Raw genomic sequence first — 14,694 nt, 5'->3', positions numbered from 1 at the left:
CTGAATAAATGAGCAGAGCTTGTAACAGATCTCATTAGGAGCCCACTGACAAGAAATTAATCTGTTCTCTTCAAGTGATTTTTCAACCGTCTTGGAATGTGTCCTCAACTGTTAATGACTTCTTGGCCTCATGCAGGATATTTTATATGCGGGAAGGGTGGCACTTAGTCCAGCTGTATACCTTATATTTATGCAGCCAGAGCTAACTGACATGACACTCTCCACTCGGCACACAGCAATTGGTGGTTCATGCCAGATACAGTACCAACTTTAAAGATGGTAACATAGCAATTACAGCACAAGTGTGATATTTTTAGTTGTTTCCTGTCAAACTGAGGGATAAAGTGAATGGTTCTCTGTGTAAGCCATGAAGCGGGCATTAACTGCTAAAAGTTCAGAAATGTGGACTTTAGTGGGCTGGAACTCACTGGACATATATACCTCATTTCAATCCTGACCATGCGCTCCTATCAAGCATTTAAGGGGCCACCGAGTCACAGCACCTACTGTATCTCAAATCAGATGGCAGATTTTACAGTCACATAATTACAAAAAAGACCAAGTTTTCCACAGAAAGAAAATGAGTAACCAGGGTAATGACTATACTTTCAAAGTGCTAAAGGAGATGGGAAAAGAAAGTCTTTAACATTTCAATGAATAATTGATTGGCAAAGTAACTGACAATTAACTTTTTGAATCAAATTATTAGAAAATAAACAAGGCGACCCGTGTTCAGCCCAAAACCGATTAAGATAAAGCGACTCTCGGCGGCTCCCTTGTCGCATGTTTGATTTGGCTGAGAGACATGCTGGATGACCTTCCTGACGCAACCCCAGAGGGGGTCTAAGTCAAGCTTTTACTTGCCAAGTGAAAGTCTCACCCACTACAGCAAGGAGCCAGTTTCAAAGCCTATTAAGATATTTTCTTAATAACTGTTCCGTTCCAGGTGGGTCTGCATCTTATTACTTAGATACATTGTTATTTTCTCTTTTTCTCATTGTTCTGGTCATGAAAGGTCAGACAAAGTTTTTAAAATCAAATACACCCACAGTTTTTAAATCAGGCCAATAGTCCAAACACAAATGTGAGATTAACACGATAAGCTCTAAATGCTCACGTGTAAAAAGATGGTATTTCTGCTTTGTGAGACAAAATTTAAAAACAGAAAAAACAACTGAAACGTAATCATTAAAACCCACCAACTATTTATTAAAGCCACCACATATTTACTCAACTGCAGCCTTGCAAAATGATAGATGAGAGCATACCTGTTTTTTTTTAAGCATATTCACTTTATTTTCTTTTTTTTGGTTTAGATTAAATCATAATCATAACAGTTACTGATCAGTGAAGCACTGCACTTTGTGTGGCAACTCCTGCAATATCACTTTAGAAAAACATAATATAAATCAACATTTCTACCATCTAACACTTAGTCGCTACAAAATTACAGCAAAATCCCATCAAAAACCTGCCCATGTCATTATTATACATGTGATTATTCAGCTATGGCCTCATTTAATTGGAAATACAAATCAAGATTCTTGGGGCTATAATAATGGTTTGTTGTGGCACCAGCAAGAACACTACACTAAAAGGACTGAAGCACTATAAAGCTCCAATGATTAGTTGAGTAATTGCAAGTTAATCAACAACAAACTAAAGTAATGAAACAACTTATTTTAACTTTTAAATGTAAAGAATTTACAGTTCCTGCTTTCTTCCTCTTCTATGTCTTTGGAGTTTGTACTACTGGTTACACAAATTAAGCTCCTCTGCATTTTTTGCAATTTGTTGACATTTTATAGACCGAATGATAAATAGAAGAGATAACTGATAGATTAACTGACAGTGAAAATCTTAGATGCCTCTTTGATTGATAGTGCAGTGATTAAGCCACAAAGAACAGTATACACTATCAGGGTCTGCAATAAATTTATATCTAGAGTTCACCGGAGGTGACTAAATACTTCAGTGGGTCATATGGTTTTTCCCATGCCTCTGTTCATTTAGGAAGTCTCACATTCATCAGTGAAGTCATCCCCCTTTCTACCCAGAATGCACTGGCCAGAAATAAATAACCTTTTTTCATTTGGATTCCTTGATGTATTGGGTTGGATTTTTCCATTACTAAGCAGAATAAGAGCATTTCCTTTAACTTCCAGCAGTCTCTAAAGCTGGCGCTCACCATCAGGAATGTAAACACACACAGTCTGTAAACAAGGCTCTCTCTAACCCCCAACCCCCCTCGACAACGCTGACCACCGCAGACCAGCCTAATGACGTCCCTCCCTGACCCCGCCAAACTTTCAAAGACAGACGCAGCCCCATTATTGAGCTCAGGGGTCGCAGGAGGGAACCCAGAAGAGGGTGAAAGCTGAGAAAGGACAGTGTAGCGTTACAGACACAGAGATGACAGGCCCTCTGATATCTTCTCCTGAATCCTCGAGTCCCCAATCAGTGAGTAATGGAACAGAAAAACAAATGTGGGCTCTGGGAGGTTAGTGGATTAATGATATAAGAGTCGCTGCAGCTGGCTCAGGGACGATACTGAGGTTCCTCAGTGAGCCATCAGCACTTGTGAAGGGGGCTCTAGAGGTGAGTCAAAGACTCGGGGGGTCAGAATACCGTCAGCGCTGACTCAATCCTCCCCCGAAACCAACGGGGATGTTGTCAGCACAGAGAACAAAGGCCAGCGACAGGGTGAGAGCGAGCAAGGGGAAGAGATAGGGAGCAGGAGAGGGAGCTTTCTAATTTTAACCACAATGCCACAGTTGAGAGAAGCATCACAGGGCTCATTTGGAACATATTGTTCAAATTAAAGCCTTGATAAATAAACAAGCCTCAAACAAGCACAGCGCTCTGTACTCCTGAGTGTGAGGGTTAGAATGTTTCTTTTATACCAGCGGACACTGGTGTGGCATACAAAGCCATTACCCTCAAAAGTTTGGGAGATTTCAACCACATTTTTCCCCATCCTCTATTGTACCTGAAATCTATAGCTTTGTCAGCCCTGCAACCATTGGAAATTAGGGGACAAATGGTGCTCACAAGGGCCTCACCAGCTGCTGATAAAGTGATTTTCTGCTCGAGGAAGGCAGAAAAGGTGCTTTGACAGAGGGGCTTCAGTAGCTGATGGGTTCCCCTGGGCAGCAACAGAGAATCTGCAGTGTCTACAGGTTATGGTTTTGTGGTTCTGTGACCTGACATTCATACTGCCTATAACATCCACAAAAAGAGTAACCATTCATAATATACATGTAAATTCAATGATGATAGAAGGCAGTTTAACAAACATAAGTGGGTACAAACTTGATTAAAAGCAAAAATTATGAGCATATTTTTGCCATGATCTTAATCTGTGCAGCCATTTTTGTCAGAGTCTTTACGCGCTCCTACATTTGGAAGTATATAATGATTTTTTTATTCATTTTCACACATCTTATTTCACCAAATATCAACTTCACTTGACCACACATCGCACCACATCTGGTTTGTGCTGCAGTCAGTCCTCACATTACAGTATAAAGTTAGATCCACTGGATAAACTGTTGATGCAAACGTCTGTTTCTTCATTGTGTTCTGTTACATTTTTCTTATAATGGCAAATCAGTCAGTGCCAAATTTTTTACCAGAGCAGATAAGGAATGAGAGCGAGACTATATGATGAAACATATAGTCTCATCATATAGTCCAAATACACAGGGCAATGGCAGCAGTGGCTGAAAATAGGTTTTGGTGCAGCTATGCTTTTCAAAACTCGACCGAGACATTGGCAATGCTCTCTGCAACACTCACTTTGCAAAATGCAAAGCTGGCCATGTCAGCATATCAATTCTGAGGAAACTCCTGGTCAGATATTAAAAAAATATATACATCTACAAGCTGAAGAGTATATCCTATAGCCTGAAAGGACCCAGAGCTAACATTATGAAATATTATGAAACAGTAAATCCAAGGACGATGATGATGATGATGATGAAACTTTTAGTACATCATCGGCAGCTTCATCGACATCATCTTCAGATAATTAGGTAGTTGGGCAGGTTTTGTCAAAGTAACTGAGCTCGTTTTCATTGTGTTGGCATTTTTGCACTGCATTTCTTATCATGCATGCTATTTACAGGAAACAAATACATCATGTGAGATTGACAGCCCACCACTACCAATAAGACCGTAACATTGCATACTATAATATTAAACAGTACTGCAACAGTGATGTCAACAGACGCTGTCACACAGAGACCAGGGAACCTGATATGGTTTGTAAAATGTGACAAATTACAATATTTTTCATTTAAGAAGTATGGACTTATTTTCTAGGAGAAGACAGGACAAAGAAAAATGCACCACTGCGTGAACGATGCCCAACCCCACTTATATGTCTCTGAGAAAGGTCAATCAGTGTATGTATAGGAGTGGTCACTACCAACATTTGTTTTTCTCTTAGGTTTTTTTTATTATTATTATTATTATTATTGCCTTTTGTTTGCTTTGGTCTCATATAAATTGGTGAAAGTGTTAAGGTTTAGAATATTCTGTGAAGAAAAAATATATTATAAAAAGGTAGATGGAATATAATTTTTCATTGATGTCACTTATTTTTATGGACATTTTGGTTGTTGAAAAACTATAAATAATGACTGAAATAAAAGTCATTATCATCATCATCTGACAGCTGAGCTACAACGTTGTGCTAAGCAAAGGCAACAAGTATTCAGATGTAGCCTTATATTTAACATATAGGTATGAAAATGGGATCCAACTATCCAAAAGGAATAAGGGTGCTTCCCAGTATACCCCACCTTTTAATTGTGAATTAGAATCCTACATGTGAAGCAGCTAACTTCTTATTTTTTCTGAACAGAAACACAGCTAACAGGGAAATATTCTTCACCATTTTAACAAAGAAGCACACCCTGGCAAATATGCAGTTCATTATAAAAAATAATTACCAAGGGAAACAGACTGATTAAAAGCACATAAAAAGTCTCCTTGAGAGGGAAAGTCAGATTTCTTAAGGTGAGAATCTTTGACACTCTGTTGCAGACTGAAAAATGTCTTGCTTTTATATTCCATCAGCCAGGATGAAAGTGAGCAACTGTCCAGAACGAAGCCCCGCTGAATCACCTCGGGTCGCAGCTTGGGCCAGACAGCTTTGACTTTATGTGTGTCTGTAAATATGGCACTCACTCTGCAGCCAACTTGCCCCCAAAATGAGATTAAAATGTTTGTATCAAGCAACATCTTGGCCACAAAGAAATCAGGGAATTAGAAAAACTAGACACAATAAAAGCCTGATCTGTTCCCAGTTTTTAAGCGATTCTCCGGCTATAATGGATTCTCATTTTTGTAAGTGAAAGCACTTTTGCCTTGTAAGTGCAATCATTAATATCCAGTCTAAAAATCACTCATCGCAGTCATAGACATTCACCCACAGATCAAAGTCAATTTTGTTATTCATACTGCATTGCTCTTGGACAGAATTGTTATCAGGAGTTTTCACCACTCAAGTAATGCCAAGATAATAATCTCTCTGCTCTCTCGGCTGCTCTGTAACAACATGTATAGTGGTATTGGAGCACCACTTGTCAGGCAGATGCATTGCGAGTGTGTCTGCTGAGTGATACAGTGAAGCCGGATTGGTCCCCTCCACCCACTCATCAGCGAATGACCGAGGGCTACCCCGAGGCTCAACCTGCCTCAGAGTCTCTGATCATAATGAGAACACAACTATCTGACACTGCATGCCTGTTGCAGAGAGTGAGGAGACAGACTGAGACAAGCTCGGCTCTTATCAGCACCAGAGTATTTTTGCTTAGGAAAAGGAAGATGTTTAAAGCTTAGAAGCTCGTCTGCTTTCACCGGGCTTGCTAATAAGCAGGTAGGATAAATTAGCGATTGATAAATTAGTCAGCAAGTGACTCATATTCCAATGTCCTTTATTCATTTAAAAAAAAATAAAAAATAAAAAAAAAAAAACACAAAGAACCTCAGTCAGAACAGAAAAAAAAAAGTATTTTCTTCGTAGTTGACCTGAATACATAGTCTAGTCGCAGGCTGTTAAAAATTACTTTGCCAAAAATTGTGCTCAGCACCTTGGCACACAAATAGGGACTTTTGTGCATACTTGTTTTAAGGCACATCCAGTCTCTGAGGGGCTAAGCGTAACCACCCAACAAATACCACTGCAGGAGCTCGTAAGGACTCTGGGGCAATACAGAAACCATGCAGCCTAAGAAATAAGAGTGAAGATGATGAAAGAGAAATGCCACCGTGGTGTCAAAACGCTGAAGCCAAATGACTGGCCACGTTCATAGGAGACAGCGCCACAGTCTCTGTCCGCTTGTCTTTTTCTCCCCCTTTTTCCTTTCTGCTAAACAGCAAACTCTAAGAGAAGTTCAAGGCCAAAGGGGTAGGCAGAAATAAAAGCTCCATTTAAATGGTTCTTTCATGTGGCTTCACATACAGTTTCAAAGACTTGTACAAATTACCATGCACTGACACAGCCCATATACTGTCTCCATCCCAGTTGCGCATATACATGCACTGACATTTGCAAGCTTACCCAGACCTGCAGCACATTCAACCTTCCATCAAGTAACAAAAGTGGGCTGGACAGGATGGGAGGAAGGGGCGAAGGGGGCAGAGGGTAGCTGTGCACATCTTTTTTTTTTGTTGTTTCAAAAATATAATTAGCACACTGGCTGACAGGGAGCTTTCTGATATGGTCAGTGTAATGCAGTCGTTGCTTCTGGGTGACAGAGAAAAAGCACAGCCACTTCATTAAGTGCAAAGGAAAGGAAGCGAGGACAAAGCAAACAAAGCAAGAGTTGTGTGAAAAAGGAAAGGGGCAAGCGAGCGAGCTGGGGGATTTCTGCTACCCTTCCATCTTGCTCATCGTGTAGACTCAGGCAGCACCTCTAGGTAAGCCACCCCATGACTTGGGCCTCATATTGCCAAGGCTGCTCGGTTCCCACAGTGTGTCAGGGCCTGCATGTGGCCTTCCTCCCTGCTTGGGCAGCCCTGCGTCTTTAGACCCCCAGGCACCGGAGCAGAGGTTACACCAACACAGCCAGCAACAGCAGCATGTCAGCCCCACACCAACCGTTGCCTTGGTGCCGCTGCATTAGCAAAGAGCTCCTGACTCTGTTCAAGGGAAAGTGATTTGCCATGACGTCTACGGCTCCCCACTTTTCGTTCTCTTTTTCTCGCTTGTTGCTGCTCGCTCACTAAGAAACCTCCTCTCTCCCAGTCTTCTCTCTGCACATTTAATCTCTCCCGTTTCCCCTGGTCTCATTTTTCCCCCTTCGTTGTCATTCTCTCCACCACATCCTCAAATCTTCCCTTTCACTTTTTTCCCCCCAGAGTAATGACTGATGCCTAAAACACAGTGCCATGATTAGACTGACACTGATGAAAGACAACATCTGTCTTGAATAAATATTGAGCTGACAAATTATGCTCTTCCCCCCCCCCCCCAATCATTGTTCATCTCAGTTTCTTCATTTTTCAAAATTGTTCCCAGCTTGCAGACTGAACAGTGCCACAGAGTTGCCACCAACACCAAACACAATATTTATTTTCACTTCAGCACAAAAAATGCTCACAAATAGCGACAGAGCTAAACGCAAATAATATGTCACTGCAGAGCTGCACTGATAAACAGGAACTGGAGGAGAAACCCATCAAGTGGTCACTGCGTTTCACTCGATGACCAACAAACAGGTGCATGCCATTACAGACCAGCTCTCATACAGCAGCATTCCACAGCACAAGGAAGTGTGTAATCGATGTTGTGGAAAATAAAGTGAGAAAAAAGTAGTTCTAATTGCAAAATGTAAATATTGAGTTTTCCCACAAGTGGGGGCAGACCACCCAGGATGCAAAATAGTCACCCACCCCCTTTCTCTTTTTGCCTTGTCGACCGCCCGAGAGATGTCTTTTTGTGAGTGCAAAACATCTCCGACCACAATCAACACTCACACAGAAACCATGATGTGTCTTTGCATGCAAATACTTCTGGCAGCTCTGGCTTGGCATTTGCATTGTGGGAAAATTAGGTGATGAAAACCTTGAGGAGAAGGCTGAGTGGATCAGAAATTTAGTGTATAACACCATGTCTGCCTTGTTCCTGCAAGGTGCCAGACTTTTTGATTCAGACTGTTCCTGTCTGCTGTGAATAAATTCTCACAAGAAAAGAGAGCAAGAGGGCAGCCGGCTGGGCAGGACAACACTGTAGCTGCAGTGTCTGACAGAGACTCCTCCATGTGTATGTGTGTGTGTTACAGGCCAGTGTCAAATACTTGTCTGGACTGTGACAAATACCTCCCAGTAGCCTCACCACAACTACCTGCAAGATTAGAAATGAAACATAACTGTTGGCACTGCTAATGCTGTTTGAAGATCAAAAGCAACTGTTTTTCTGACAACAGCGAGCGTTCAGCGAAACTTAATTTAAGCCTTATTATGTTTCCACTATTTGTCTTGGCAGGTCTACGCAAATATATGCAACTGAGCACACTGACACAAGAGAAAAGCAGTCAAATGATTGCAAAATAAGCCGCTGAATCAACAGACGGCATCTGCTTGAATCAAACAGAGAATAATAGATGGATCAAAGTCTGGAGAAAAAAAAGAAAAACTTCACTTCTGCTCATTAAATTTCAAAGTATTCTACTTTAAACTTTGTTTTAACACGCATTTATTTAGGCACACGTTTGGATCTTTCCAAAGGCATGCAATAAATCTATTAATTAGGCACTCCGACATTCAACCAATTCACTCAAAATAGGAGGTATTTCGAGGTGAAAAGAAGGCACAAAAAACTTACCTTGAGTGGTTTTACTTCCTGAAGCTGACTGTTGGACAAAGGCGACCAGGCAGAAACCTACAAATCCAAGGCTCGCGCGTATCAAAGCGTGCATATACATGTTAACTTTCACTGTAGTTTAACACAAGCACTTTCTAAGATCTACGATGCGCAAGAACACATACGAGGGTGTGTGTGCGTGTGCTGTTGTTATTCCCTGTGAGCACCCCCTGACAGGACACTATGCGATCCTTTTTTCCCCTTTTAACGCCTGCTCATTTGAGTTTCAAGTGATCGGGGTTGAGGACAGCCCGACAACGCGGAGCGGAGGAAGGCTTTTCTGTTATCATGTTTCGAGCCAGACCGATGTCAATTTAAGAAAGGGTGAGAGAGAGAGAGAGAGAGAGAGAGGGAGAGAGAGAGAGAGCGGGGGAGAGAGAGGGGGAATGAAGGAGAAATGGAGAGATGGAGTGCAGTGGCGGGGTCTGAAGGGGGAGGAGAGAATAAGGAGCGTCCGTGCTGCGCTCCGGACTCCTCTTGCTGCTCCTTCTCTTTCCTGACTGGCTCTCAGTGCTTCGTTCCTTTTTCTTTTTTTTGTGCAGGAATTTACACACAGGTGTTGGCTGAGCTCAAGGTGGACAAGTTTTGCCGTGTGCACTGAGAGTGGGGCTCACAGGTCACCTGGCTGCTGCCACCTGCGCAAAAAAAGGGGGGGGAAAGAAAGAAAGTTGCCGTCACGGCAGCGTGGTAAAATCATCGCCTTAAAGGGGGACAAGAGGGCGGATGGATTTATAAAAGACTCAGATGGAAAAAGTAATAGACCGGAGATTGCATTTTTGTTCTTATCCAGCAGACTGTACAGCCCATCTAGTCTCTCAAACAAACCAATAAACGCTTATTTACGGATCATGTGTGCAGCATCGACGTGATCTCGTCTGCTGTGCTGATAAAAGATTATAGTTGTCGTTTAACGATTTTACCGAGAGCACTTGTTGGCATTTAGAAATAGTCCAATCGAGACTAAAACACTGAATATTCTACAGCACTCTTAACAAAATTATTTGATATTCTTTATCCCATCTCGGCACTGAATTGAGTTCAAGGTTTACATCACAGACAAAATTGCAAAACTTCTTTGAAAATTGGAAACTGAATATTGTTTTTTTTTTTTTCCAAGTTTCAATTGACTTTCTTGAGTAACATCCTTATTCCAAGGTCAATTGAGGGCCTTAAGCAATTTCATGTCCTTTTTTAAGCTGGAGCTGGACCTGTTTGAAGAACTTCCGAGTGAACCTGTGAATCTCATAAAATATTACTTTAATAAAACCGCGTAGATGATTATGTTGAACGATTAAGCTACACCAGCTGTTAAAAATACAGTTCGAGATGAAACAGTTCCTCAGGTATGATAGCTTACAATTGGTATTTGTTTACAGGAAAATTGGTGAAAGCTTTATGAAAATCATCTGGTATATTGGGGAAAAACAGGATAGAAATTATATCTCGAGTCATCTGGTTCCAAAACCTTAACCAACACCACATTACCAGTTTGTCTTTTCCTGCAGGAGATTAGCTCAACTGCCACATTTCTCTCAGAGATTTTTCCCCCTCCCGGCTTTGAATAAGCAAGCCCTGTCTAGTGACAGAAATCAGTAATACTGAGATTCACTGAGGTATTTGTGAAGCATGTGTTAGAGGGAAAAACATTAGAAGGCAGCATTTCCTTGAACCAAATAAAGATGAGACAGCTTCAGCATGTTAAAACTTTTGAAGTTAAATTCGGGGGTTGAAGATGAACAGCCATCAGCCATTTCTGCAGATCATGAGTCACTCTGTCCACACCATTACCCCCAAGACCTGAAGAGAAATGAGGCTTGAGGAGTTACATGAATCAGAACAGGCCTTTTTCATATCATCGCTATCACAACCCACTGAGCTACTGTGCCACATTTCACCAGCAATGACATATGAAGCATTTGTTTCCAGGAAGTGTGCAGCGAAGGAAACACATCTGTATCCCCACACCTGCTACCTCCTTCTGCATTATCACTTAAATTAACCAGCTGTGTCGATGCATTTATGTTTGCATTTCGCTGTGCGAGCAGATCCAACACTGTAATCATCACGCCTGCTCCCATGTGTAATTTTTTTTTCTCAATCAAATATAATTAGGGCATCACAATGAGGCTGATTGCAGATAACAACTCTGCTTTCTTCAGATGATGCAGACACACACATTATGATGGGGTTGAGGGCAGAAAGGAGGAGAGAGGATTATTACTCATTATACTGTGCATTATCTCTGTCTATCTCTATTTTAAAAATTACCAGTGAAATATTCATTATTTTGGATTCAGAGACAAGAAATTTCATAAACAATGTCTTTTAGTGTGGATTCCCATGCTACCCCACATTTCACCAGAGACTAGGGGACTCAATAACTAAGAGATTCAGTGCAACAGAATAACCTTCCGAGGATCCCTCTTTGCATCCACAGAAGAAGAAAAAACATGTAAATCCACAGCTCAAAGTCAAGCAGTTCAGTGTAATTAAAATAACATCCGTCAGGGATATGGAAATATCCCATGTCCCCGTGTCCAAATCTCTGGGTAATTGTGAGCACTTGTATAACCAAATGAGCTCAGAGTCACATAGGGAGTTTGAGAAAGTCAGCACATGGTTGCCACAGAGCCCATGCACAAGTCACACTGGTGGATCAGTACACTTTTCATGGCAACACTTCATTAAAGGCAGAGGTTTGTGCACAGGCACTACACTCAGCACCAGACCGAGCTATTTTTACAACAACAGACACACAAGGGAAACCCAGGCCATGTTTAATTTATGATTCTTGTCACAAAAAGGACTTTGGCTTCATACTGGGTAAAGAAAAGTGGGAGAGTGGAGAAGGTGAAGAAGAAGAAGAAGAAGAAGGTGTCAAGAGATCTGTAAGGATCTTTCATAGATAATGAGGCCAATTGAGCTGTGTTTCACCAAGACTGAGACGGTCTTTATGCAACATGTTCAAGAGATTTGCTGCAGAGCGGCTGACCACAACTTGCTCCGACTTGTTCTGCAGTGAATGAGCAGCACCATTTTCCCCCCTGAATCTTTCTTTTTTTTTAATCTGAAGGCAATATCTTTTTGTAATGTCCTTTGAAAGATCTGAGGCAAGTTGCTGTTTGGCACTATATGAAAAATGCATGATTGTCAGAGACACAACACATCAACACAATTTAACAACAGCTGTTCAAGCTGTTCTCACCTTGCAACTCCAAAATATCCACTTCTCAGAAATTAGAGGGCAAAAAATATGCAGAAACCAGTTGTTTTAAGACAGTGTTGGTAAAACCTACATTTTGGCTCCAAAATATCAAAGTCAGACAATATTCCAACAGCTGTTTCTGTAAGATAAATGCGACATGGATGCATGTTGGGAGGCAACTGTGGGCCACCCCTTTACTATACTGCATGCTAATGAACTGTGGAGTTAGAGGCCCTGCAGAGAGCCTAATGTGTTCTTCCAGATGGTCATACACAGGGGCACATCACCTCATTTACTTTCTTCCAGTTCGACATTTATGCTCCCAATTGTCTTAAAGAATTACGTGTGAATATGTCACAGCTTGGAGTGCAGAACTTTTTCCGCTTTGTTCATATTTTTTTTTACCTCCTTCTTATGCTAGGTTACCAACACTACCACAGGCCCAGCAGGATGCCTTGGTACTCACCATGCCAGCACCACAGGGGAGCCGAGTGGCTTGCTGAGTTCCACACTTTAGTACAGGCATCCCAGCGAATGCTGTGGGCTTGCCCCAGGAATGCCTCCTGACCACAGCCTCAGTCACTGGCAAAAACAGGGAGCAAGAGAGGGAGAGTGAAGAAGGAAATACACTAATCGAGTCAGAACAAACACAGATTTTACATAGTCACCCTGACCAGCTGAAAGACTTATTCGTCCCTATCGAATACCACGTCTCCTCAAAGAAGAGTAATCGGCGAAGCTATGTTGCATTTGTAACAACACACCACAGAAAATGAGCTACTAATGAGAGTTATCATCACCTTGCTGTCAGGCCCCGAGTCATGAAGGCTTGGTTACCTTTCAAGTGAGAGTCCTAGTGATATTGCCCGAGTCTTATTGTTGTTGCAGCAGGGAGGTAAGCAAGATACAAACAGCTTGTTAGCTGCATGAGCATAGTGCGGGTACTAGGGGAGATACAAGAGGGTGCTCGTTCTGTATCTCCTGCGTCTGAGTGTCTGTGAATACCTATAATCAAGTGGACTCATCATGATCAAATGAGACAGAGTGGAAGATTTGGTCCTGTTATGGTCCTAAATGTAATCCTTTCTATGCCTGCATCTTTCAAAGTATCAGCCATCATTATACAACTGAATTGTATCACTGTGCTTAGTGGCTATCTGAAAGCACACACACCCAAACAGAGGAGCCATAATAACCATGAATTTTAAGTAAACTCTTTTGATGACACAGAACTGGGCTGGGCATGCTTAAACCCAAGCACACTCAGCAGTGGCTCTTTGCCACTTTGTCTTCACTAATCCTCAATAGTTTGCTCATATACTGAGAAAGGGATGAGGATTTTGGCCACAACTTTCAGACACTATGAAAGAAGGTAAGTACAGAACAGGTCCAGGGTGGTGGGGAAGTCCCATGAGCTCACTGTCTAGCCAGATAGTGCAACAGCTACGCCTACCTGCTCCAACCACTTACACCAGGGAGTGTCTACAAGGAGCTTTGTGGAGATTTAGCTCATCTATGCATCATACAATAAAAAATATAACTAAACCTTTGAGATTTTACTCCATGTATAACTGGTAAAATATCAAACTTCAATTCTCCTTTAAACTGTTTCAGGCTGAAATGTTGATGAGTAAAAACTTCCCGCAAATCAGCTCCATTCATTTCTCCCACTATTTGCTAATACTCTGACATGAATCATTTCGAATGAATCATTTTGTCTAGAAGAAAAAAGAAAAGATAACGGGATGTTGTTGCAAAGATAAAACCCATGGTTACAGCTGCCACCAAAAGTGTTTTTGTTCCCCTTAAAGAAAAAAGGGTTTATAAAGAAAGTCCATCGTTTTTCTTATCTAACCACATCCATATTTATGGCCAAATAATCAGTTAAAGCAATCAAATGAGGCACAGAGGGAACAGGCAGCTCTACACAAGAAGACCTCAGGCGCCTAAGCAATCTAAACCGAGAAGCAATGGTAGAGACAGTGCTAACCACCGCACCGCCATGTTACCCGAAGAAAGACAAAACATCTAAGATGCAACAGGTCCAATTTTCCACAGAAAAGCATTGTTAGTGAGATTGAATAGCTCAGTTAATTGGTAAACTGAATCCTCCTCCCACATACGTACACAAACACACACGCACACTTTTAATGACTAAGCTTGAAACTTAAACTTGAACTTTCTGGTTCACATTTTTGGTAGTGAAACCCCCTTTGATGCAGACTTACTTTGTCCTGGTCTAGGCCTACAGCAAATGCATTTTAATCCTCACTGATGTGCCATAATGTCAGATTATCTGGTGGGATAGTCTAATCTCATCCATAAATGCAGTTAGAGGGCTTTTCAAGGATACATATAAAAAGCAAATAAACAAAAGACAACCATTATTACAAAGGTGAATGGTACACAGAGAAACTGATCCGTTTTCACTTTACTCCATATTTTTTTAAATCGAAATATTTAATTAAGCACTTTTTCTGTGTGCAGTTTATTTGAGAAATAAAAGGAGAGAAAAAATCTATCGCATCTGTGCACAAATTCAAATGTGCAACAGCAACATATGGCCCTCTGCCATTATGGATACAGCGTAAGCGGTTGCGGTTCTACCCACATATGA

The 14,694-nt window shown here is 41.4% G+C and overlaps 1 protein-coding gene across 2 annotated transcripts in view; it reads right to left on the bottom strand.

Moving 5' to 3' along the window:
* Positions 1-9,319, bottom strand: part of scube3 (signal peptide, CUB domain, EGF-like 3) — a 75,472-nt gene extending 66,153 nt beyond the window's left edge. For both annotated transcript variants that reach the window (XM_080295493.1, XM_080295494.1), the window contains exon 1: positions 8,834-9,319. In XM_080295493.1, coding sequence (XP_080151619.1) covers positions 8,834-8,933 — 100 coding nt within the window. In that variant the 5' untranslated portion in view covers positions 8,934-9,319. The remainder of the gene's footprint in view (positions 1-8,833) is intronic.
* Between the last annotated feature and the right edge of the window lie 5,375 nt (positions 9,320-14,694).

The sequence above is a fragment of the Astatotilapia calliptera genome, chromosome 20, assembly GCF_964374335.1.
Source record: "Astatotilapia calliptera chromosome 20, fAstCal68.1, whole genome shotgun sequence".
NCBI lineage: Eukaryota > Metazoa > Chordata > Actinopteri > Cichliformes > Cichlidae > Astatotilapia > Astatotilapia calliptera.
This window is presented reverse-complemented; position numbering and strand designations above follow the sequence as displayed.